Source organism: Mesocricetus auratus, unplaced genomic scaffold, assembly GCF_017639785.1.
Source record: "Mesocricetus auratus isolate SY011 unplaced genomic scaffold, BCM_Maur_2.0 Super-Scaffold_100028, whole genome shotgun sequence".
Taxonomy (NCBI): domain Eukaryota; kingdom Metazoa; phylum Chordata; class Mammalia; order Rodentia; family Cricetidae; genus Mesocricetus; species Mesocricetus auratus.
Genome location: NW_024429209.1, coordinates 8,582,264 through 8,609,099, shown reverse-complemented (window position 1 = coordinate 8,609,099; position 26,836 = coordinate 8,582,264). Strand labels below are relative to the sequence as shown.

The following is a 26,836-nucleotide window of genomic DNA, read 5'->3' as shown; positions in this document are numbered from 1 at the left end:
TCTAACATGCCCACGAGTGACAGGAAGATAAGAGATAACACTGACAGCTGCTGAGGTTTGAATCCCAGCTTTGGTGTTAACTGTATGGCCTTGAGAATGTTTCACTGCTCAGTGTGTGTTTTCATTTTTTTAAAAAGATGGTGATGGTAGTAAGTACTTTGTAAGGCTGATTTTAGAGGAGCTGCATGGGTGTAAATACATTGGGTAGTATGTGTTTGGTATAGTTGCTAAAGAGAGAAAGGAATTCTTGAAGAGACAGACAGACAGACAGACAGAGAGAGAGAGAGAGAGAGAGAGAGAGAGAGAGAGAGAGAGAGAGAGAGAGAGAGGAGAGAATATACTGTATTGTCCCAGAATAGATTATTCATGGAGCATGTATGCCCTTTCCTTCCTGTCCTTCCTCACAAGGAGCCCAGGAGAATAGCCAAGTCAGCCGTGTTTCCTGATTCACCAGTGACTCGTGGTTTAGTTTTTATGAGGTTCTCTCTCTCTCTCTCTCTCTCTCTCTCTCTCTCTCTCTCTCTCTCTCTCTCTCTCTCTCTCTCTCTGTGTGTGTGTGTGTGTGTGTGTGTATTGTGTGTGTTGGGGGCATGAGTTTATGAAGAGTCTCTATATATGTACTTCATATTTTGCTCTGCCCAGTAGCCTTGTCTTTCTCTTCTCCCCTCCTTCCTGGATCTGTGTTCTCTCCTTCCTGTGTATCACTCCTACTGGCTCACACCTCCTCGTCTCTCCTTGTCATCCCTCCCAGCCCTCTTTCTCTCCTTATCTACTCTTTCTTTTCCCTCTTTTCTTTAATTGCTCCCTTCTTCCTTAATCTTGTCTCTGAGGGATAATGGTAAGGGAATCTTGGTTTTCTGTACTTGGGGGAAAGCTTGAGTATCTATGGATCCCAAGCTTGATTCTGCTTGAGTCTGGGCACAGAGCATGGGGAGTGGGGAACCCTTCCTGTCTCACATTAAATCTAATCACCTAGATGTACTCCATTTTTAAACATTATCCACACCTACATGGATTATCAGATAACAGTTTCTTAGAAAATTGCCTTAACAAATTTGCATATGAAATGCATAAATCCCAGCTTACTGGTCTGAATGGATGATTACAGAAATACTTATGACTTGTTCACACAAACTGACTGACAAAATATTCACAATGTGCAGCTCCTTTGAGATTTCAGGATCTATTTTCCTTGTTTTAAATACATATTATGCACCAATTAAGTTGTAATTAACACCCTCCCCCCATTTTCTGGTATATTAAGAAAGAAGCTACTTTCTTTCCCTTTTTTTGACACGTGGTAATCAGATTGCTTTCACAGATAATATGGGTAATGCTGAATGATGTGTTTGTTACTGTGGCTATTGGTTTACTGTTACATTTTTGATCAGCTTAACAATGACAAGTTTTCATGGCAATGCTAGTTACACCAAGTAGTTTTCTTGTACATGTATCTCCAAGCTTGACAGTATATTCTGATTTTTACTATTTTTCTCCATTCCCCCACTATTGTTTTGTGGGCAGACAACTTAATTTTATCACTTTGATTTTTAAAGCCAGTCTCATCCAAAATAACTGCAGTATAATTGTGTATTTCTGTGTGTAGGGACCATGGTGCAGGAGTAACTGCTCTTTGCGCATTTGTTACAACCACACGGGGTGAGATTTGTGGAGTTTGATGGCTTAAGTAGCATGAATTTCAAGAAGGGCATGACCTGAGCAAAACCTATGCACATAGGATGCTTGGGTGTTGCTCCAGTTTTTTTTTCTGTTGCTATGATTAAAACACTATTGCTAGAAGCTACTGTGGAGAAGAATGAATTTATTTAGCCTATATCTCCTGTCACAGCCCATCATCAAGGGAAGTCAGAACAGGAAGTCAAACAGGAATTTGAAGCAGAAATCATGGAGGAATGCTCTTGCCGGTTGGCCTACTAGGTAGTGGCCAGGGAGATGAGGAAAAAGATGGGTGACCTGAGAAGCTAAGGAGCAGTTCCTCAAGACCTGTAGATAGTAGGAGTAGGGTAGTGTATTTTATTCTGTTCCTCAGTAGGTTGCTTGCTGTTTTCTTTTTTAAAGGTGTGTATGTGTGTGTGGATGCACATGTGAAAACCAGAGGTCCACATTATATACCTTCTTCTATTATCCTGTACCTCTTTTTTTGAAGCAGGGTCTCTCACTGAGCCTGGAGACTGTCTGGCCTGCAAGCTCTCAGATTTCTACTTTCCCAGCACTGGGACTGCAGGCATACATCTAATTGCTGGGGATCCAGACTGCAGTCTTCATGACTGCACAGCCAGCACTTTATGCTCCAAGCCATGTCTGATTCCCAGCTATTTTCTCTTCAGTATAGTAAGCCCTCTCTGCTATATGGAAAAAATCTGGGACAGTGGAAAGATTAGGAAAGAAGCTAGGATGGAGGACCTCAGAAGCCACCACCACCATGGTTTTTAGCAGCATTTTATACAGTCCTTGTGAGTACAGTATAAAATGGGTTTTTATGGCTGTGCTGAAGAGGAGTCAACAGAAGCTGAGAGAGTTGAAGAGACTTTCTTGACATGGTCCAGGGCAAAGAGGTGTAGATGAGATTTCTCTGTCCCACTTCCTGATTTTATAAAGAAGTCACATAGTGTGTGTGGAGCAAGTGGCTTGTTCAAGGTGACATGACACAGTGATCCTGAGACTCTGAGATGCTGGCTTCATTCCAGTTTTGGCTTTGGATGACTCTGCTATCCATATTCAAATTGCACAGCTTTGGGCATGTTTCCCCAGATTGCTTTGCAAGAAGGAGAGGCAACTTGTTACCTCCAGGAAGCTAAGCTTTCCTAGGTCTTCTTGTTCAGAGTTGCTGCACCACAGAGGCATGCACAGCCTGAACTCTGATGTACAGCTCAGAAACCATGAGTTGAGCATGTTCGCGTGCACACACATACACACACACACTCACCCGGCCTGGTCTGTGCATCAGTGTACCTTTTTTAAAACAGGGCTAGCTTGACACTGCCTCAATGAAATGCTAAATAGTGTTTGAACCAATTGCTAACCTGTAGGGATTGTCAGAGTCACTTACTGGGTTAATATAATATCATCTGCTATTGCTATTTGTTACCAAATCCACATTCATTAAGTCAAGGACGGTTTATCATTTAATATTCACTGAAATGAACGTCAAACTTCCATATGTCACTTTCCACATCCCATTTTATTGGTGAGTACTCCGAGGGTTGGGGACTTTCTCAAAGTCACATCTCTAATGAACAACGGAACCCGAACAAAAACTAGACATAAGGTATAGAAGATCCAGATCCTTCCCATGTTGCTACAGTTGCTTGGCTTTCAGCAGCTCTTGGGCCTCTGCCTCTAGTTTTTCTCCCTTCACAGGTCCTGGCACTGGAAGCTGACAGCCCACCTGTCTTCAGGGACCACTCTGTGTTCTTGTTCTCAGAGCTGCAGGCCCTAAGTTGCCAGTCACCCAAGTACACTCATGTAATCTTAATGAACAATGTGCAAAGCCATTAAAAACTCAATTAGGACTTTCTTTTTACTGCCGACGTGAGGAAATGCAATCCTGAGGTGCTCATGTGTAAACACAATAGCCACCATCTGCTCCTGAGAAGCGTGCTGCCTCCAAAAAGGGTATCTGTGTGGCAGACACATCAGTAACGGGGCGCTTATCAAGGCAATATTATGCACGGAGGGGGAAAACGCAAAATTTATGGCCAGCCAGAGAGTACTTCCTGGTTTAGTTCCACGATTTTCAGTGTTACGTATAATAACTATGAGGAAACTAATGCTGTTTTATGTTCCTTATCACATTGGTACATTTTTTTAGGGCAAAGGAAAAGACTGTATTTACAGTCTCTCTCTTTCTTGTTTTTTGACTGATCTTGGCATAATGACTGGCTCATTTTTGATCTCTAGGAAACCGACAGCCTTGGGATAATATTAATTATGCCAACCTGTTGATCAAAGAGGGCTCCACTGAGTTGCTTCAGAACAGGGTTCTCACACTTGAATAATCTTAGAAATGGCAGGCCTGGGCTCAAATGACTCTGAGATACGGCTTCTTGCTTTTCCGGAGGGTGCCGCGAGACCTCTAATGGAAAGTGCTAACAGTGCCTCATCCGGCATTCACTAAGACTCAACACCTGCTTTTCTGGCTGCTGTGGTTTCCTGTCTCTGTGCCTTTGCACATTTTCTTCTAATTCAAACCACCCAGGGTTGCTTCTCTTATTGGCATCTCAATTTACAGCATCTTGTAACTTTGCTTTCTACTTTCAATCCCTTTAATAAAGAGGTTTGAGAGAGACAGTGGGGGCCTTCCTGAGGAGCCCAAATAATGACACTGCTGTAGAAAGAGAAACCTCCAAATTCCATTAGCTTCATAACCCAATTATAGTGTAATTCTTCTAAAGAATCCTTTTGTGTTCTAAACGAGGCTCCCGACAGGTGGTTGACCTGCAATATAGTCATAGCCATTTGGGCTCCTTCACTGTGGCTCTACTTTCTCCTGGATTCATGAAATCCTGAGCATTCAGTGTGGTTGAGAGAAGAGAAGGGACCACCCATTCCCACACTTCCGTATGTGTGCATTATCAGTTGAGGCTCTTGATAGAAATGTAGGTGCAGACTACATAGGTATGCAGAAGTCTGAGAGTGTCATATCTTCTGAGCTCTTGGGTGATGCTGAGGCTGTGAATGAAGGACCATCTGTGAGGGGGAGAAGATAACAAAGGATGGATGTGAGCATGAGAGGGAACCAGTTGTTAAGGGCCAAGCATGGAACAGGTGCACAGCATACTAGGACTTCTTTGAAACCGAGTTCTGTATCCTCTTGAACAGTGTTTCTGTGTCCAGAGTTGTGTGAGGCTGTACTAAATAGAATAAAGGCCACCTCCTCTGCAGGCTTGCTCAGCTACTGAAACTCGGATGAAAGGAAATGGTGACATGAGCTGTTGGAAGGACCCTGTCCTGACTTCCTCTGCTGTGGAGTATAAGGAGCTATGGGTACATGTGTAGTGGTGTAGATTGGTGGGTGGACAGTTGGAGTGAGTGTAGACAGAAGACATCGTGCAACCTGGGATGGAGAGAGGCTTATTTCACTCCTCAGGCTGCCTCTCCTGGGATGCATAGCTGGTCAGCGGCAAAGACAGCCACCAATCTTTGTGAAGGTTGAGAGCAATAAGCCATCTGTCAAGGGTGCCACCCGGAGTCTGTGTGTAGACTAGCAAGGGTGCCACCAGGAGTTTGTGTGTAGACCAGCAAGCGCAGGTATGGATGTTGACTCAGTCTCATCTCTGGGCCTCACTTCCCCTTTTCATGCTTTATTTCTTGTTAGTTCATTGGGGGCTTTTGATAATTAGACAACATCTGTAAATAGGGAAATATCTTTCCACTTATCCTCAGTTATTGCCAGGACATTAAGGAGGGCTCTTTATATTATTGGCAACTCTTATTCCACTTCAGTTGGATAGTAACCCAGGAGCTGGGTGATTTTTCCAATTGGTAGATTTTTGAAAATCTGACTACAGTTTTCTCTGTTATTGTTATTTGGCTTCCTTGTTTTTTCTGTATTTTGTTTGTTGGTTTAATATGAGCTCATTCTAATGCCCCCAGTCATCTTCCATGAAGAATAGCTTTTCCCCTAGAAATCTGGATTGAGTTAAGGATGGTTTCCTTATTTTTTTATTCTTGAATGTGGGTAGTGCTTGAAGCCTAATTTGTCTTCAAGACTGATATTTTCTTTAGTCCAGCTTTGTAAGCAATTGTATAGAGGTTTTAAATATAATCTCCCTTCGGTGTCCACTTGTAAATTTGTTCAGAATCCAGGAGACAAGGTGTAAATGGTCTTTTCTGTTTAAAACCTCAACAAGATATGAATGGCCTAGTCCTTATTACCTTGCAGCCCTTACTTAGTCTCTCTGGTATCAAGGTGAGTGAGGTAACTTATGGCTACTGAAGTGGCTCATTTTGCCTGATGATAAGGGGTCTTAAGATTTCATTCAGAATGAAGATTTTAGTGGTCACAAGAAGATTTCAAAGCAATTCTGTTTTTCTAGCTAGAAAGCATTTACCCCAGCATTACTGGAATTTATCTGCTGGGTTCATAAGACTTTTAAGTTGCAGAGTTGAGCCTTCCCCCTCAGTTGTGAAATTCCCTTTGATATCCCAGGTGGTACAGGCTCTGAGGAACCACCTGCAGTGACTCACTTTGTCTCTGGCCAGTTGGTTCCATTTGCAGAAATTTCACTTGTTATAAAAATCTGTTGCAAAACGAGCTAAGATGTGCCTCCTCATAGTGATGGATCTGAATCTTGTTCTTGGGAGGTTTTTACCAATTAGCCAATGTCACAGCGATGTTGTGTGAACACTCAGGAGGAAAGCAGTGGCAAACAACAGTAAATATTGATTCTTATATTCACTGATCTGTGCATCGATTGCAGGTTGACTGATGTAGGTTAGATATGTTGTCTACATGGTTGTGCATCTTGCTTTCAAGTGGGGGGACTTGGCTCTTTACTCACAGATTGATGTCCCAAGGCAATTGGAACATCAGCTTCTTATCACAAAAAAGTAGTGCCAGAAGACAAGCCTAGCTAGAATGGCACCTGTGTGGCTTCTATTAGTAAGTCCCACAATGTTGCCCAGTGTCAAGTGATAGCCTCTGGTTCTACAGAGAGAACTATAAAGCCAGTGTGCCAAAGGACCTGGATCCAAAGAAGGGTATATAACAGGAGACATTTCTATTTGTCACGGCAGCTGGAAAGAGACATACTCAGGTCTATGGCACAGCCTCTTGCATGCTTAGAAGCAGTTATAGTTATTAGTAGCAGTTACATGTTCTACCAATAAATACCTACTGTTAATACTAGCCTCTAAGTGCGTAGAGTACCACTCACTTTGCATTTCTCCTTAAGCATATTCTAGTTGGTTCTCACACTTTTGGGGAGTATATTTCTTCCTCAGATATGATATGCTCTCTTTGTATACGGTCTCCATTACTATGGGGTTTCCAATGCTGAGTGCAGAACTCCAGATAGAACCTGTCCATGCATGGGATCCTCCCATATTGTAGAGGTTCTGCCTCATCTGGAGCAAATCCCAGCTTATGTGAGGTTATTTCCCATTCCGTTTCACCTGTGGTTGGCTCCCTTCTTGGGTTTTTAATCCCTTGCTTCCTTCAAGGTCCTGCACTTAGTGATAAGCAATCTACTTGGTAGAAATTCTTCCTGTTTAGGATCATCTGTCTCCTCATGCTTCCAATACCACCACGAAGAGGAATTTTAGCCCTAGTTATAGAAGTCCTTCTCAGACTCTGAGAGGGGATATGGCTTCTTCAGAGTCAACCTGACCTGTCACCTAAAGGAACTTCATTTCCAACCTCCCTGCTAGGTACCATGTATGGGTATGACAAGTTTTCAGAGGACATTTTCTCTCTTTGTTTTTGTTTACTACCCACTGTGGGTCTCTAGGATCTTTCATGATGGTGAACAGCTCTGGAAGGGCCTCAGGCCAGAAAGCCCATCTTCTTCTGCCAACCCTGAAGGAGAATGACACCCACTGCATTGACTTCCATTACTACTTCTCCAGCCGAGATCGCTCCAGCCCAGGAGCCTTGAATGTCTACGTGAAGGTGAATGGTGGTCCCCAAGGGAACCCTGTCTGGAACGTGTCTGGGGTTGTCACCGAGGGCTGGGTGAAGGCAGAGCTTGCCATCAGCACCTTCTGGCCTCATTTCTACCAGGTATGACACTTAATCTTGATCTCTTTCTAACAGGTTAGCAATCACGTATCTTTATACCCCTTGCCTTTCCTAGAGTGGGTAGGTCTAGAAAGGACCTTAATTTTTACTCATTCAACTCATGTTGAAGAGGCTTTCCCAGTATTGCAGAGGTGACCCAGTGTAGCCCCCACCTCCCTGGAGGTCATGAGAGGGGGACCAATGTGTAGATAAACAGAGCAAGAATAGCAGAATTCATGTGGAGGAATGCAGACACTGGACTGGAGGAAAGCAAAACTCTGGAACTTCTTATAAACTAATAACTGGATTCCATGCATAAAAAGTTTGAGGTCTGGAGAAATAAGTTGACTAGTCAGGTAGAGAATATTTGATTGGAGGAGCAATAGGATAGTGTCTAAGAAGAGGAGACAGCTAGGCCCAATTTGTAAGGTTGAATTAAAATAGACTAGAAAGGGAGGGCAAGACATTTGAAATGTCTGGGAAACTTGTTCATGCACGATGCAGAACATGAGTGAGTGGAAGATTTTGAGGAATTTGGAAACTATGTTCCCTTTTTCTTTTTGGTTTTCTTACTATTGCTTGGTTTTGTTGGTTATCATCCACTCCTCACCCCATTTTGGGACAGTGTCTTACACTGTAGCCCAGAATATCCTGGAAATCACAATGCATCCCTGGTTGGCCTTGAACTTATTATCAATCTTCTTGCCTTAGTCTCCCAAGTGCTAGAATTTCAGATGTTTGTAGTCACTCCCAGCAGAAACTAAGTCCTTTAAGGATGTCTTGTAGAAGAGATACAGGGAAATGAACTTGCAGAGCCTGTAGGTTATAAGAGCTTGAAGGTCAGGCTAACAAACCAGTCCTGGAGCAGTGATTCACAAACTACCAGTTGGGAAGGAAGGGCCACTTTCTCCTAACTGATTGTGAACCAATGCTTTTATAAGCCACACTTAACTATGTCATTGCAAAACCAAATTGTTGTGTCTGTTTTGAACACCATTCTTACTTGTCCTACATATCACACTGTGGATGAAATCAAATGATACAGACCCACAGCATTCCACACAGTGTTTGCAAGGGGTACAACTCCAGACAGGTTCAAGTCAAAATTATTGAGAAATTTTCTTTTAAAAACATCATTAGTTAAAATTTCCATATCATGGAATCGACCTGTGTTTAAGTGTTCAATATAGTGCCTTTTCTAAGTAAATCTGCTGTACTCTGCATTTACCATTATCAACCATATTTAGAACATTTCCTTCATTCAACAAGCTCCCTTGTACTAGTCTCAGTCCCCATTACCATTGATGAAAGTTTTCAAATAAGAAGGTGCAACAAATCTGCATTTTGAAGACATATTCTGGTGTCGGAGGCAGAAGATAGACCCAAGGGTGGCAGATGAGTGGCCAGGGCTTCTTACATGGCCCTGAGTTCCACACCCAGTTTGTAGTTCTGTCAGTCCATCTGTGTTAGGAACATATTTCTCTACTGAGGTTGCTTGTTTAAGGCAGTTTCAGCCCTATTTCTTCTTTGCTTTGGCAGCTAAAAATCAGAATTTAATACTCAATTACCTTCAACACTTAGCCTAGATTTTTGCCACATCTATTTCCAATTTTATCTTCAGTGGCTTGTGATTTGTTTTTAGAATGATTGCTTTGTCCTCTGTTAGGCATTTCCTGTAATTCATCTAGAATTAGAGGGGAGAGAATGATGATGATCACGATGGTGATACTGAGGATGGTGATGATGATGATGATGAGCGGACAATGATGATGATGGTGGTGATGCTGAAAGGATGGTGATGATGATGATGATACCTACCATTTATTGAGTGCTTATGCTACAGGCACAGCACAAAATATCCTTTCAGAAATGCAGAGGTGAGTCAGACAGAGCCTGGACTTGTGATAATGAGTGTGGACTATTTTCACTTTGCATCAAGTAAAGCACCTACTCCCTCTGTGAGAGCAGTAATGTCTTACCAAGAAAAGTGGCTAAAAAGAGAATATAATGGTTTTAGCATGTGTGTTATTAACACTGGGACTTTTTTATTGTAGATGTTTTGAGAAAGGTGCCTTTGGCCTCATTAGTTCTTTGTCTTTTCTCCTCTTGCAGAGACATTTTTAAGAAGTACCAGCTCCACAATCTTGATCTGGCATTCACAGTGTCAAATATGTTTCAGAGTTCACAGTATTTGCAATTTACAAGGTTATAACATTTGCATTTGCTATGTGCTTTGTAAGTAACATTCATCATAGGCTCTTCATGGCACACCAGAGTCAAGTGTGCAGGTGTCCTGACCATAAAATTTATGCATATTCACAAGGTATGGCATATATTAAGGCTGTATATTATATCTGACCAGCTCAACTTAACTTTTATCACCAACTTACGTTATAAAATATCTATGTGACATAGCTTGCTTCAGCACATGCCAGGTGTCTAGGTTGCCTTTGGGGTGTAGCCCCTTGTTTTGTACCTACACAGTTTCATGGATAAGGGGACTTATTTTTGCTATCTTGGAAAGAACTGGCATTAGATGTCTTATGAAATGTTTTTTGGTGAAGGTGAAGTGGCTCAAGGTTTGGGAAACTATGTGGTATCTCTATTTAGGAAGTACAGCCAGCCAAGTAGAGATCTAAGCAGCCAGAAAGAAATCTGTATATTGGTATTTAATCTACTGTGTATACTGGTATTTAATCTACTGTCTGCTGTGGAAGTTTGACCTTGGCCTGCTTTTAGCATGTGACTGTCTTAGCACAGAGGTTATATGCTAGGGAGTGGTGTCCCAGCTTCCTGGTTTATCTGAGATAACTTTGGTTTACTCCTCTTGTCTTGGAATCATGGGAACTATTTGGATTTCTTAGTTACACAGCGTCTATGTCCATAAAGATTTAGAGCATTATGTTGACTTATCTCTGTTGTGAACCAGACGGAAAATGCTTTCATTTGGTGGGTCTGTTGTCATTACTCAACTCTGCAGTTGTGCCATGAAAGTAGACATTCACAATGTGTAAATGAATAGATGTTGCTGGACCACTAAACTTTTATGTGTAGCAATGGCTGATGGCCCAGTTTTGATTTCCAGGCCTTAGTTTGCTGCAGTCTGATATGGATGGGACTGAGACATATATTACAACATCTAACAGTACATAGAAAAGTATTGAAAAATCTTGGACCACAACTGAAATTCCTGGTCACTACAGTGTCCCTGCTGTACCACTGAGTATAAACATGCTATCTCCATACTCTTCTGAGGCCTTAGGCTTCAATCACACAACCTTTTGTAGAGCCTGCTGTGAGTAGATGCAGGATAGGGCCATGGCTTGAAGCATACTAAACAGGACAATTGACCCAGAAAAGGGACTGTCCCTCCATTTGCCCTGCTCTTTGATGGAGACTGAAAAAGAAAGGACATTTGGCCTGTGGTAGGTCTATTTCTGTATCCTATTTATTTGTACAGAAGCTCCAGTCTAACATAGGGGAAATTATTGGTGAGTCAGATTTCCCATAATCCTGCCCATGTTCTCCATCTCTGAGCTCTGAGTTCTGTGTTTTCAGGAAGCATTTTGTCTATTCTGGGAATCTGCTGCTCTTTAACTGTGTGATGTCACCTGTGTCCTGTCATCTATTATATAGGGTCCCAATGTCTCACGTGTAAGTTAGAAAGAGGAACAGGTACCAGGTTCCTCTGTAAGTTAAAGTATATCGCATATGGAGAGGCATGTCAGGCTTGTAGTGATTGGAAGGAAGAAGGAAGAGAAATAGAGGGAAAGGATTGGATGGGAAGAAGCCATCACTGAAGAACAATACTGCATTGTTTGGCTGATCATCTGTGGCCTCTGTGACTTTTCTTAGGTGAGCAGCCTTACCAAGAGAGAGACTTCCAAACAATTCCTATTGTCCTCACATTCCCTTTGCTCTGAGCTTTGTGAGGACAAATCATTCATGTGTTGAGAGCAGCGTTGTGGAAAGAGCACGTCGCCCCTGTGCACACTCAGCCATTTCTGCGCACTCACATGGCCATAAGTACAGCTGAGCACACACAGATACCTGTATTCCCAGATTCGAAGATGCAAATGCACACACTCATGTGTAGCATAATGAGAATAATGAGAAAGGGGACACCTCAAGAGACTCAGGAAGGGAACAAAACAGGCTTTGAAATTCTTTGGATGGACTCTGAGCTTCTGTCTTGTGCATAGGTCCTGTGAACTGGGCCAAATTCGGTTTTCAGCATAGCTGGGCTTTGAACTACACGGGTTTGTGAATTCATTTATGAAAGTCATATTTCACAGTCCTAAAATTGACTTTAGCTCTGTAATTAACAAAGACGCCATCTTTCATATTGTTGGGCTTTTGAATGTTGAGCCTTCAGCAGGGTCTCAGGTGAGAAAAATCCCTTTGCAGCCCATACCCCACACCCCTGCCTGCCTCACCGCCTAAAAAGTTGATTCAATACCCGTGAAGCCTTGTGCCTCTTTCCAGGTGATATCTATTTGATTTCATATTTTTGTGGCTCTGACCTTTTCTGTCCCAATATTTAGGGGAAAAATAACACTGTTTGTAATTTTTCAGCCACCTGCCTTCTCTTCTCTCCATGTCCTGTCTAAGGAAAATGGCCTTTTACTCATCGCTGAAATGTGCTCTGTAGACCCTTGTAATGAGCACTCATCTGGTGCTGCTATGTTTCTCCTCAGAGCTCAGGATCTTTCTGGCATCTGACACTTTAGGTTTTGTATTGACAGTGATAATTCAGGAGGTTTTGTCACCACAACTTGCCCTGTCTTCCACCCTTTGAGTCCCACCCTGTTTCCTGTCCCACACTCCATCTCTATTATGAAGCAAATGCCCCTCCACCTCTAGTGGCCTCTGTGAGCTGGAGTGGGAAGGAATGTCCCTTGATTGTACTCTAAGCAATCCTCCCCCTAATGCCTGCAGAGCACTCTTCCTGAGAGAGACTCTGATAAGCCAACATTTTTCTCTTAACTTTTAAGAAATGTTTGCAGCCCTTTGAAACTTTTGCTGTGTATTCTGCAGAAGGGATGCAGAAGATCATAGAGAAACCCTGGGTCTCTTAAGCTGTGACTTGATATGTTAACATCCTTCCCCAAACACATGCATCACCACTTTTTTTTTTTACTTTAGTGTAATCCAACCTCAGTCTTTGCTGGAAGTTCCTTCTAGGCTTTGATTCTGCACAGAGGCAGATTTGAACTGCTCTGTATAAGCCCCCTTCCTGTGCCTGCATCAGGAGGTATCCAGCAAAGCTTTAGGCCCAACCTAGCTCTAGTTGACAGTAGGTTCCATGAAGCATCCTTGAGGCTGAGGGATATCCTTCACAGAGCTTGAGATACTGGGATCAGGTCTTCCACTATGATCTTTGCATCCAGGGTCCCAACTTATATGAATGCCCTTTACCCTTCTGGTCATGTGGCCTACTTCAATATTCCACCTAACTCCATTATCTCCCTTCCTGCTCCTTGGAGACATCCACATCTAGAGAACTCTCAGGTCTTCTCCACTCATGTCTACCTACCTCCATCACTTCTCCCATTTTCATGACCAAAGACGGTCATTATCTCTCTGTTCACAGTTCCTGGATGGACCTTCTTTTGAGAAGATATTAGCATCCTCCTTTGTGGTATCTGTCCTGAGAAAAAGGCTCTGGCTAATTGCTAGTCAGCGATCAGCACCTTCTATCCCAGTGCTAAGTGGTGGAGCAGTCATTGCCACCTAAGGCAACAGGCATCTTTTGAATCACCTCAGAACATCTTCTATGACATTTAAGAAATTTGCACTTAGAGATTGTGATTCTTACTTAATTTTTGGTGATTTTTTTCCTATTGAATTACCTTGCCAGAGTTTTGTTGGGAGGAATATTATTCATTTCTTTTCTTGCCTGTCAATAATTCATTTGAACTCCCCAAATAAAAAAGGATATGCTTTTTTAATATATATTGCAAGTCTTGATCTCGGGTTGTCATTTGACTTTCGATTTTTTTCAGACTCTTGTTGACATAAGAAACATACTATCACATCATAGTTATTAATATGCATTGTATAACTTTTGATTTTAAGATTGTTATTATTTTCTAGTTTTAGGAAATTTGGTTACAAAAATGTATAAAATTAAATATATACAAATTTTATTCATTGGGATTCTTATTGGAGTTATATTATAATCTAGCTTATGATCCTTACAAATCTATGAGCATTTGAATAGAAATTTTGCTTTCTCAGTATATTCATTACACATTTAGGAGAAAATATATTTGTTGTATTGGTTCTTATGTTTGATTGATCTGTTTTATTGACCTAGAAGTAGGTCAAAGTCTTTAGATACTGTGTTCTTTTCCCCGATCATCATTTTCCTTTCACGTTTCTTATCTTGAGGGATGTAGATACAATTTTCAATGGTCAATTTAGTCTATTTAATGGTTTATATTTTTCAGTTTGGTTAAAAATCTACTTTGGAGCAATCCCATTATTTTTTATAACAACTGTTTTCTGTTCACTTGCATTTTCCTTATTGTGTCTTTGTTCCATTCGTTATTTGCAAGGTTACTGAGTTATTCTGCCTTAGGTGCTTATCTTACAGCATACAATTAGACTTTGATTATTTAGACGTCTAGGTGTTTTCCTCTATTTTAACCCATTTATAGTTATTGTCAAAACAGAAACATTTTTCTTGTATTTGTCATTTTTTTATTTCACAGTGTAAATACTTTTCTACTATTGCTTTTGAAATATATTTGCTTTATATACTCTATTTTCTTTTGATTTTTTATGAACTTTACTTTGTTTTTCCACTGAATTACTTCATCTCTCTCTCTCTCTCTCTCTCTCTCTCTCTCTCTCTCTCTCCTCCCCCACACACATAGACACCTGGTTCTTTATAGAAAGATTTCCCCTTCTGCAGAATGAAGGAAAGATCATTCTTTCATCTCTGCACCTTTTCAAGATCATGCATAATCCTATATGTTAATTCTCTCTGAAGGACTGTACTGTTTTAGGAAAACAGTTTTTGAGAGTGGTCATTGTGCAGAAGCAACTGTGATACTGTATGGCTGTTACTCCCCTCATCATTTAGCAGAACTCTCAGCTTTACTGATGGATCTTACCACCAAGGAAACTGCCTCTTCACAGTCATTGCCACCTTCTTGTCCTGGTCTCTTGGTATAATCATGAGAGCTCCAGGCCCACTGAGAGCACTAAGCTTTGAATCCACATGCCTGGGCAACATGGTTTCCTAGAGAGATATCCTGTTGATCTCATCACCTAGTTTATTGTTTGACCACCGACTTTAGCTGTGTAGTAGGGACAGGACAGGGGTTTCATTTTGGAAGACATCATTATGGCAGTTATGATAAACAGTTACAGGCTGAATTAAACACTGGTACTGATACCTGACTGGCTTTGACTAAAAAATGAGTGCTTCCTATGATCTGTCTAATAAAAGAGATGGAAAAACGGGGGCATATCTGAGAACTTCTACTAAGGTAGAATCAAAAGGAAACTGAAGATAAGGGAGAAGGCTGAAGTTGAAGCCCATATAGGTACCCAGATCTCCAGCTATGATGAGTGGGAAGGGTATAGCACTGTACTTTAGAAGGGATGGCCCACTGGATAGTAAGGTAGAACACTCAAAGGAAATATGCTCAGAACTGTTACATCCAGATTACATGTGAGGAAACTTCATGCTGTGTAGAAATTCAGAGCTGTGAGCTGGTTAGATAATGCTAATTAATGCTCTGATGATAGATATAGGACACAGAGCTGGGCTTGGCATCCCAGTGAGTTGGCAATGGCTGAAGAGTGAGTGTGCATAGTCAATCAGATGATGAATAGAAGAATCACCATCTCCAAAGGATGGAGAAGAAGGAGTGCCTATAAACTTATGACAGGATGGTCTTGTATATATGAGAACAATCAAATGTGAAGAATCCTCTAAGCCCAAGTAGCGACTGGGAAAGAGACAAGCTGTGAATATTGATAATTGCAGAAGTATGATCAAGAAGTAATAATAATTATAGTAGACATTGATTGAGCATGTTGTGTGTCCAGCATTCTCAATAGAATATTAATGCTCCCTACCTGAAAAGTTACCTGACAAGACAGATACTACAATTGTAAGTGCAGACATGATGGCTCAAAACAGGGAACTCTTTTTTATGTAATTTTTATTTATGTATTTTATGTATATGGATGTTTTGTCTACATGTACCAGTAGAAGGCATCAGGTGTCATGGGACTACAGTTATACAAGGTTGTTACCCATAATATGGCTGCTGGGAACTGAACTCAGTATATCTGGAAGAACAACCCATGCTTTGAACTCCTGAGCCATCTCTCCAGCCCCACCATCTTCCTTCTGAAAATAAGAGAGATTTGGGGAAGTTTCATCAGATTTAGTATTTAAAATATTAGTGTCTGTTAAAATAAAACCATCTTGAGAGGAATATATGTGACTGATTTGGATTTTATACTCAACATTTTGTGGTAGAGGTAAGGAAGTGATAGGAATGACTTTATTAAGCTACTAAGGATTGTCATTGAAACACAACTGGCCACAGAGAAGAACTTTCTACAAAGAGGTAGTTTTTTAAGACTAGGAAAAGTTAAAACCATTAATATGTGTTAAGGGCAGAGGGAAGGAGGGAGAGCCTGGAAATAGAGTAGCAAAAGAAGAGACAAGATTCTGGAAACTTCAGCAGGGATCAGCCAGTTTCAAGGGTATGGACTTACTTGCAGAGATTATGGTTGGTGTGGAAGATGGATAGGTTTGTGGGTAAGAAGTGAGAAGTCAGTTCCTCCCTGATATTCTCCAAGCTCTAGGTCCTTCCACGATTGGGCAGCTACATGATGAAAGGAGAATGCTGGGTAGGGTTTGTGGATGGAGAAGGAAGGTCCACAACTGGCTTGACAAGGTTCAAAAAGAGTTGTGAAGAATCACATTGGGGATTAGCCATCATAATAGAAGGAGCCTGGGCTTGGCAAGAATGTAGGAGGGTCTAGGTGACCGTGTAGACTCTGGGGAAATACAGATCCGGGTACTGTGTGAGTCTAGGGAGCAGATGAAAGAATAGCGAATTGGGAGAAGGTTGTCAGGTAAGAGTCTGACAGAGGATTGTAAAATGTCATGTTCAAATTAGAGAATGGAGCTGGTGTAGTCGGGGGAGTGTGAAAGGTTCTGGCCATGGTACTCACAAAGATACTCATTCCTCCTCACTGAAGAGAAAGTCAGGAAATCTTAATTATCAAATCCTGTGGAAGTAAAAAGTTTTTGTAGGAGTCAGTAGAGAAAAGTTCTGCTTCCTTCCACTCACAGATACAGTCAATCGAGTACAGAGTACATTGCTTCTAGTTTCTAAGAGGTGTTAGGAAGGCATCCAGGAAATGGCTCAGCCTGCAAAGTTTGATCCCTAGCACCCCTGTGAAAAGGAGGCAGGTGTTTAGCAGCACATTTTTGTAGTCCCAGTGCTGGGAAGGTATAGACAGGAAATAGGAGAACTGCAAGCCAAGTGAGTGACTCCATCTCAAAAAAAATAAATAAATAAAATTAAAAACCAGGTGGCTGGCACCTGAGGAAGACAATAGAGGTTAACCTCTGACCACCAAACACACATACAAATATACACATGTACACACACACACACATACACACACAGACTCACACACACACAGAAAGACACACACACAGACACTCAGGAAGTCCAAGTTGACTATCAAGTCACATCAGGACTAACTCTCCTTGGCTTATGCTGGTTTCCAAGACAATAAGGAAATTGGGCTATTTGTAAGTAGTTCCCTCTGTAATTCATTTGAAACCACAATGAGGGAGGTACTGGTGGGGACCCAGGGTCTTGTTCAAATTGTTTGTTGTTATGGCTGAGTGTTATATCTGAAATCCATTAAAAATGCTTCACATGGCTAGCTTCTATTGCTGGCCTCCAGAGTGTAGACTTTTGCCTTGTTTGGAAACCCAAGTCAACTGGAAGCATGGTTTACTCTCCTAATGTGAGGCATTCTTGGCTGGTTCTGGTGGGAAGCTGATACAGAAAGGGACTGGGGGCTGTGTGGCTTCTTCAGGTGGATGTGGACAACTGCTTCTGTGAATCTGACATCAGTCCTGTGTATTGCAGGTGATATTTGAATCCGTCTCTTTGAAGGGTCATCCTGGTTACATCGCCGTGGACGAAGTCCGGGTCCTTGCTCATCCATGCAGTAAGTCTATCCATTTCTCCTAACACATCCTTTCTCCATGCTAGACTGGGTCGTCACAAGGATGCCATGCCCCTGTTCATTCAGCTCACAGCCCTCTCAATTGCTACCTTTTAATCCTTCAAAACTGCTTACATACCCAGTGCAATCAGTCCTGAATAAATCCATAATTTTGCCAGCCCGTTCAACAGGCAGCACCTCCAGGAATTTGCAGAGACTGGCAAAACAATCCGTCTGAATCTCTCTCCATTATTAAGGGAGTCTAAAGTCCTGATTGTTTATTAGTGGGATTCAGACCACTGAAGTGGAAGAATTAGAGGCCTTTGGATAGAATCTTATATAATTGTCTTTTATAGAAAAAAAAACAAGACAAAAAAAGAACAACATTAAGCATGAAGCAAATTAGCATACTCTTCACCCACAAGGAAAAGGACTCCAGAGCTATTAATTCTTTACAAATAATTTTAAACACACTTCTTGGCACTGTGTAGGTGTAGGGCGAGATGCCACTCCTCCTTTAAGTTTCCCTCTTGCAATGACATTTGAATGTGTCTCAGCAAGGAGCCACACAGCTCCTGCACAGCCAAGTCCTGGGTGCAGGCAGTTGTGCTGATATTATACCTTATAGGTATACAAATGGAAGACTATAGTGTGCAGATGATCATGGAAGCCCCTGCCAGAGTTGGCTGGGATGCCAAATCCTCAATTTGGAATTGCTGTCTTAGATTCCTACCAGTTTCTTGGCATTCACTCAGTTCTAGATGATTCCTGGGTGTTTCTTAATTCTCCCATGTGACCATGAGATACTGAGCTAAATATAGTAGGATGAAATATCCATGGTAGGCTGACATTTTTAAAATATTAATTTATTCTTTGAAAATTTTATACATGCAATATAGTGTATCTTGATCATATCTAGGTATTAGTCCCCTTCTAGTTCCCCCAGAATCCCATATTACAACTCCCTCCCAGCTTCATATGCTTTCCTTCCCCCTTCTCACCATTCTTGCTTATAATTATTTAAAACCCACAGAGTCTAATTAGTGCTTTCTGTATATTTGTTGAGTTCATCCTTAGGGCATGGGGAACTGCCAGTGGTCGCAACACCTAAAGAAAACACTGTCTACCCCCGCAACACACTGCAGCCATCAACTGCCAGTAGCTCCTCAGTTAGGAGTGGGGTCCCTAGGGAACCCTTACTCTATTCTTGTTAGGATTTTTAACTGGTAGAGTTTCTGAGGTCATATGTAAGGAACCACAGATGCTATGAATTCACTTACACAATAGTCATGTCATACTCAAAGGACAGCAATGGCCCCACCCCTACCCCCCACACTGCCACCTGTCTTCTGGCTCTTCCATTCTTTCAGTCTCCTCTTCTGTTATGTTCCCTGAGACTGGGAGGCAGACTGACATAGACAGCTGAGTTGTTACTCTTTAAAGGTTTTGTAGAATTCTGCAGTGAGCTCATCCAGTGCTGGCCTTACTTTTAATAGGGAGACTTTTAGTTACTATTTCAATTTTGTTGCTTGTTATGGACCTGTTTACCTTTTTTATTTGATAGTGATTTAATTTTGGTATGTTATATACATCTAGAATTTTCCCATTTCCTTTGGATATTTTTTCAATTTAGTAGAGTGGGGGCTTTAAAATATGTTGGATTTTCTGAATTTCATTAGTATCTCTTCTGATGTTTCCCAATTCATTTCTGATTTTACTGATTTGTGTCTTTTCTGTATTTATTTTAGTAAATTTAGCTAAGGGCTTACCACTCTTATTGATCTTTAGAAACATCTCATTGTTCTATTGATTATTTTTAGTATTTTTTCTACTCCATTAATTTCAACCCTGATTTTGATTATTTCTTTCCATCTACTTTGGCCATTTGGTTTGTTTTTGTTTGTCCAAGGCTCATCATTAAGTTATTTATTTGAAACATCTCAAAAAATGTTGATACAGATACTTACTGTTATAAATAGTCCTCCTAGGACAAGCAAATTAGTTTTGTAAAGAAAAGATGTTTATTAGCTCACAGTTTTTGGAGGTTCGAGGGCATAACACTGGCATAGGCTCCAGCCTGGTGATAGCTTTGTAGCTTATAGAGTCTGGAGACAGAGCAGAACATCACATGACAACAAAGAGGAGGTTCATATCTGGATGTTAAATCTCTGTCTACTTTTTCTAATGCCAGGATTGGATTGTTAGTGCTCCACTGTGAAGAACTTGTCCAAGCCTTGCCACATTCTGAAACAGCCAAATCTAAATGTCACCATCAGATTCTACCCTCTTTGTGTCACTTGACTTTGGGGATTCAACTTCATTGTGAGTTTGGAAGACAAATTATATTTAAATCACAGCATTTATTCTATGAGTAAGGGAGCAGCTTACTGTCACCTCAAGAGGCATCTTGTGTGTGTATTTATCTTTGTGCCTTTTAATACACTCCCAGACCCACCCTTATCTGGTCATGAGTCTCACAACACCCCCCCCGTTGCTGTAATTGAAATGTAAATGTTGTTATTTATTTGTCAGATCTTCAATCTTCATTTCCTTCCCCCTTTTGGGGAGAAGACCCCCATGGATAAAGCACCATCTCTGGAAAATTTTATGGCAAGTTCCAAGTCCCAGACAATGTTTGGAGGAACTGGGTCTGATATCTATGTTTGAAAGACTCTGTCTCTCAGGAATAAACCAGCCACTCAGAAACATGAAGTAGACTATGTTCCCTATTGTTCTCACTATTCTCTGGGTTGTATCTCAAGCCTTTCAGAGTGTCTCAGATGGTTCTGTCTGCTATCTCATGCTTGGGAAATGTCTATGCTGAAGTGAACATCACAGGAAGAGGATCCAAAGCCCCCCAGCAGTACAGGGTTTCTATGGAAGGCATGCAGATGCTTCCCCTTACCTGTACTGTCTCTCTCTTTTGATTCTCTTCAGTTTATCAATGTCAGATGCCCATTGGGGAATGATCTGCATTCTAAGGCTGGACAGTGATATTAGAAGCACCTGCTCTTCTCACTTCCATTTAACTACACTATCAAACTTGGACATTCTCCAGTGTTGAGCAGTCTCCCCCATAAACCCTTTATCTTCCTTACACCCTTCACACGTCTATCCCCATAGAGTGTGTCCACCTTTGCTATCTAAATTCATTATTTTTATGCTTGGACTTGGTCTTTCTAGGTAATACTTGCTTTTTTCCCCAGCAGAATGCATCATGATATTCTGTCCTTGGATCCCAGTGCTCTGTGCTCCTTCAGGAAACTTCACTTTCACCATAATACCTAGACATTCATATCTTGTCCTTGTATCACTGCGTTATTCCCAAGTCCTATCCATTACCAGCAAGTACTCTCTTCTCTTTGTTGAATCTCTGGAGTGCATTTGGAAAGCTTTCTATCCACAAAACCATAAGGATCATTGGGAATCTTCCATGTTTTCACTGGGATATCTGTAAATTTAAGATTCTCCTGATAGTACCATCCTCCTTCTGCTGAGAAGTGTGAATTTCATGGTTATAGAATTGCTGAGAGTCGGTTACCCAGCAAATGGGCCATGGGATATAATTCTAGAAGACACGACCTTGGTTTTATTTCTCCATGGTGTATTGTGACTGTGTTCAACACCAGTGCTTAGGAAGCTTAAGCACATTCTTGCCAGAAAACACAATGTGAGGCCCATGAAAGAGTAGCTAGAATTGGAGAAAATCACATTAAGAAGATGTGCAAACACTGCCAGTGTGTGGAGTCCTGTGAGGTACACCCACAGCTCATATGTTCAGTTCATTGCTATCCCACGATTTTAGCCATTCTTCATTTCAACAAGTAAATCACTGATTGTGAGCTATGTGTTCAAGAGATTTTCTGGGCATAGCAGATAGTTAAGTAAGAAAGGGTTGGCTCCTGTGGTTGTGGAGTTTCATTGGCAAGGGGTGAAAAGGAGAAAAGAAACTGAGTATCTAATACTAGATAAGCAATGGATACTTTGAGGTAAGGGAAAGTAGTGGGAATGTGATAAATATGGGAAGTGGGACTCTACAAGACTCTTTAGGTAGTATGGTCATGTCATGGGATGAGTCTTCAAAGATGTGGGACTCTAATCATGGAAAGGACTTTACTTTCTAAGAATTTGGGAAGGGGCTTCCAAGAAGAGGAAACAGCAAGTGCAAAAGCCCTGCCTTGGGGAACAGCCTCATGCTGACAGTGTGAGCATGTAGATACAGCACAACTATGTCCCAGGTGAACCTTGGGCAGGTGACCTGGGACCTCATCACACAGGGCCTCAGGCATCATCATGAGTGGATATTAGTCTTAAGTGCAGGGAGGTGATGCTAGAAAGGTTTATTTGTGGGCAGAATGATTTCACTTAACTCATAAAGGGTGCTATACAGCCTCTGAATTTAAGTCCCATGAGAAGGATGGGGAAACCATAAGGAAGAACATTCTGGAGCTATGCAATAAACAGTAGTGACCTGGAGCAGGACGGTGAGGAGTCAGTCACTTATCACACAGAAAGCGATTACAGAGCATGTACTCGTTGTCAGGCACTGCTCTGGGATTGTGAAACTACACAAGACAAATTCATTGTCTGTCCTCGTAGGCCAACAGTAAAGTGAATGAGACTGAAACAAAACAACTAATGCTGCAATTATATTATGTGTAACAGATGGTTTATTGCTTCACGAGGACTGTGGTCCAGACATGCCAGAGACTAGGTGGCTTAAGTGATCACACTACATTTTCTAATAGCCCTTGCGGATAGAATTCAAGGTTAAGGTGCTGAAAATTTGGCATTGCAGATGATCTTCCTAGGTTGGCAAAAATCTCCTTAGGACAACCTCTTGTGGTCTTTTCTCTCTGTAAGTCCATGGTGTCTTCTTGCATGTCCACATCTCCTCTTCCAGAAAGGACACTAGTTGGATCAGATCAGGGACTACCCAACAGCCTAATTTTGGCTTAATCAGTTCTTATGAGGCACAGACACATTCTATGTTTGAGTTTCCAAGAGACATCAGTGCTATGAAGAAACACAGACCTTGGCAAAGTGGTGGCTAGACTGTCATTGTATTTGGGTACTGGAAGTAGCTAGTCTTATTTGATTGGCTTGGTTGGGAAATATATACCCCGAAGATGACTGCTTCCACATCTCTGAGTATTCCTGTTACCTCTAAGGTGGTAACCACAGGCCTTGGAACTGCTCATGGGATTACACATCATATAACCTATGTACCTTCTTAGCTGACTATCGTACTGCAGTGTTCTCCTCAAATCCTTAGCTTTACTCAGAAGTTTGGAAGATTTTAACTATATTGAAAATGCATTTCCTTATATCTTCAAATTCTTATGAATCTCCACTTCTGTCCTTCAAAACAATTGCTATTGACATATGACCATAGTTTATCAATAGAGGATTTCATTAATTATTCTAAAAGTTGTGAACAGAGTAATCATAACTGATTTGCTATCTTATCCTCTACCCATCCAAGCTAGCTTTAAATGTTTGCCTCAAAGCTTTTAAAACAGTGACCAAAAGTCAGGCATAATCCTCCCAATAAATTATTTTCTTTTGCAATGGAAAAATTCTCACCCATATTTTATAGCCCATTTAACTTGTTGTTGTTATTCCAGAATTATTTTGGCCGTAGCTACCATCCGCTGCTGGGTCTTGATGTCAGCTGTTACCAGGGCCACTGCAGTTATAACTTCAATAAATTTCAGCACACTGTTCCACTCAGTTTCAAACTTTCTAGCTCCCAAGTTGACTTTTAGAATTTTTTCAAACCTATTTTTCCCCCTATTGCAGGGCCATGTCCCTCAGCAACAGCAACAAGGTTCTAATGTATGTAGGAGCTTTCACTCCAACTGTGTGGCTTCCTGCTGAGCATTGTCAGGTTTAAAGAGCGAGATAAAGGGCACAATAATATGTCTTCAGATGCTGCACTGACATCTGCAGGAGTTTAAATGTCACCGGCATTTTGCCCCAAATGCACAGCCAGTTTCCTCTTAACCCTGTTCAGCAGGATCCCATTTTAGGGGAACTCAGTCTCAGTGAGCAGTGGGAGGGGGTGCCTCAAGTCTAGCTAATGGCTGCTTGGGGGACCCAAGATCACCCATGTTTGGCTAAAGGTGGGTGAGTTGACTTTGGTACAATAATTTCGTTCCCTGAAGTGCAGAGGCAGAGGGAAGATAACGAATGAAAAGGTGACGGAAGAGGAGACTGGAGTTGGTGGTGGAGAGAAGATTAGAGAAGCCAGGATCCCAGAGAAGACCAAACACAAGGAAGATCTTAACCCAAAGATACCAAACATAGGTCAGGGGTGATCCAGGGCCTCAAAAAGTAGAGATAAGGGTGAGGGCCTGCGGGGAGACTGCAGAATGAGAAGATAATTGAGAACCACTGCAGTCCAGTGGTTCCCACAGTGTGTGAAGGGATTGGAGTCACTATTGGGTTTATGGGTCTACAGATAGGGTACAACTGGCCATAAGAGAATGAACATAAGAGCAACTTATCAGAGGCCAAGAACTGGTGGGACCTGTCTACTAATGAGTTTGGCTAAGACTGAAGTGCTTTCATCAAATGTACTCAAGATTTTAGGATAAGGGGCTTCATGTAAAATGTGAACTGCTTATTTTCCTGGAGAAATAAGATGACTGACAGCTCTGAGCAAAGTACTCCCACAACCATCTCACTCCCTGTTGGCTTTTAGTAGCAGAGCTTGCCTTTCATGAGATCCTTTTAGTGCCCCTATTTATCCACCATTCCTTAATAATTTGCCAACATTGAAAATGGTGCTAAATACCAGTCCTCACTTTGCTTGCAACAATTTTGTCTTTATTTTATGGAAATTTCTTTTCAAAATGGAAAATGAAAGATGGAGCAAGAAGGGGGTATTTCTGTTAGTTTTGATTTTCAGTAGAGTCACTTTGTTAATTTGCATAGCTGTCTGGTTCCTGTGAGGGTTTGGGTTTGATGTCTCTGCTGTAAATCAGAATCACCAGTGTTTCTACAGAATATTAACACCCATGGACATTCAATATCTATAGTCTGAATTTAGAAGAGAGGAAGGAGATAGAATGAAAATGAAAGACTGATGAATGAAGCTCTGTTGCTGAGAAGGTAGAAGAGGGAGGAGTCAGAAATAGGCAATAAATGACCAAAGAGGAACTATCTCTAACTGTACGTCTCCCAGAACTTAACCACCTGCCCCATGACTCAAAGTGTTAGAGGAGGGTGACCTTTGTAAGACTCAACAGGATGTTTTGATTTTGGAGCCTAGACACCCCCTCCCTATATAGGATGGGTGCTCCCTTCCCCATTTAAAACCAGAGCAGAACATACCTACAAGGTTTTCTCCATTTCTGGATGAATAACTGATAGTTCCAAAATCACTTCACAGAATTATAGGAGAACCAATGGAGAGAAATTAGAAGCAACCAGAGCATCATGACATTTATCATATTGGCAGATGCAAGAAATTTGAACTTGAAGAAAACCAGCATAAGTGGTCTCATCTGGGCTTTGAACCCATGGCACTTTAGGCACATGGCTCTGACAGTAGCTTGTGGGGCTATTGAACTGTTGTCAGCTGCTTTAAAGACCTGAGCAGATGGTGTGGACTTTTTCACAGCATGTGTCATCGATCATAATGAAGTCCATGGGTTTGGGAGAGTCTTACAGGTGGTAGCATATTTTGGTAGACAAGACAGTTCAAAATATCCACAGGGCAAAGTAGCATGGATGGGGGTTCCTTGTAAAATAATTTGGGAGCAAACAGAGAAGCTATTAGAGTCATCACAGTCCACTGTTAGGGTCCTTTCTCTGCACTCCAAGGCCTGTTTGATGACTCCATATTTCCTCTTAAGGCCAAGAAAGCAAGAGGTTCAAAATTGAGTTTAGAGCTCAGATGGAACTAGACTGAATTCTTTGTGTCTCTCTGTGATGCTCTGAAGCTTTGGTAACTGTTCTAGTTTCATCTCTGTTGTGTGATAAAATACCTGATAAAAAGCAACTTAGGAGAAAAGAATTTATTTGACTTAAAACACTAGGTTACAATCTCCCATAGTCAGGAATGCAAAGCAGTGGAGCTTGAAGCAGACACTCACCCTCAGAGTCAAGAACAGAGGGAAATGTATACATGCATTCTTGCTTGCTTACTTATTTATTCTCAGCTCAATTTCTCCAGTTACAAAATTTAGGATCTTGGGTCTAGGAAATGGCACCCTATCCACATTGAGATGTATCTTCCTAAATCAATTAACTTAGTTAAGAAATCCCTAACAAAAAGGGGAACACATTTTTTTTTTGCTAGTAGGAATGCAAACTTGGGCAACCATTATGAAAAGCAGTGTGGAGGAAAATCCATCCTCATAAGATGGAAATAGATCTACCACAGAATCCAGCTGTACCACTCTTGGGAATATATGCAAAAGACTGTATCTTAGTATAGAGGCACTAGCTCTTTCATGCTCTAGTCACAATAACTAGTGAATGGAAATGGCCTTAGATGCCCACCAATGATGAATGGATAATGAAAATGTGGCACATTTACACAATTGAATATTAAACTACTAAGAAAAATGAACTTATAAAATATTAAACTGTTAAAAATGAAATTATGAAATTCTCAGGTTAAGTGGAGGGAACTAGAAACAGTGATTCTGAGTGAGATAATCCAGTCCCATAAAGACAAGCATCATACATTTTCTCTCATTTGTATATATTAGCTTTGAGCCAGGTGTGTGTGTGTGTGTGTGTGTGTGTGTGTGTGTGTGTGTGTGTGTTTGTTTCAAATACCCACAGAGATTAGGAAGTTAGTAAGGACCCATGGCAGGAGGCGAGCTTTCAAGGGAGGAGAGATAGACCACAGTACCATGG

General features: G+C 41.4%; 1 protein-coding gene across 14 annotated transcripts in view; it reads left to right on the top strand.

Annotated features, from left to right (window-relative positions):
• The window catches only part of Ptprt (protein tyrosine phosphatase receptor type T), a 1,105,935-nt gene that overhangs the window by 368,460 nt on the left and 710,639 nt on the right, over nt 1–26,836 (top strand). For 13 of the 14 annotated variants that reach the window (XM_040732973.1, XM_040732967.1, XM_040732972.1 and 10 more), the window contains 2 exons: nt 7,473–7,744; nt 17,884–17,965. In XM_040732973.1, the coding sequence (XP_040588907.1) occupies nt 7,473–7,744; nt 17,884–17,965 (354 nt within the window). The remainder of the gene's footprint in view (nt 1–7,472; nt 7,745–17,883; nt 17,966–26,836) is intronic. The other variant, XM_040732970.1, reaches the window with a different exon arrangement.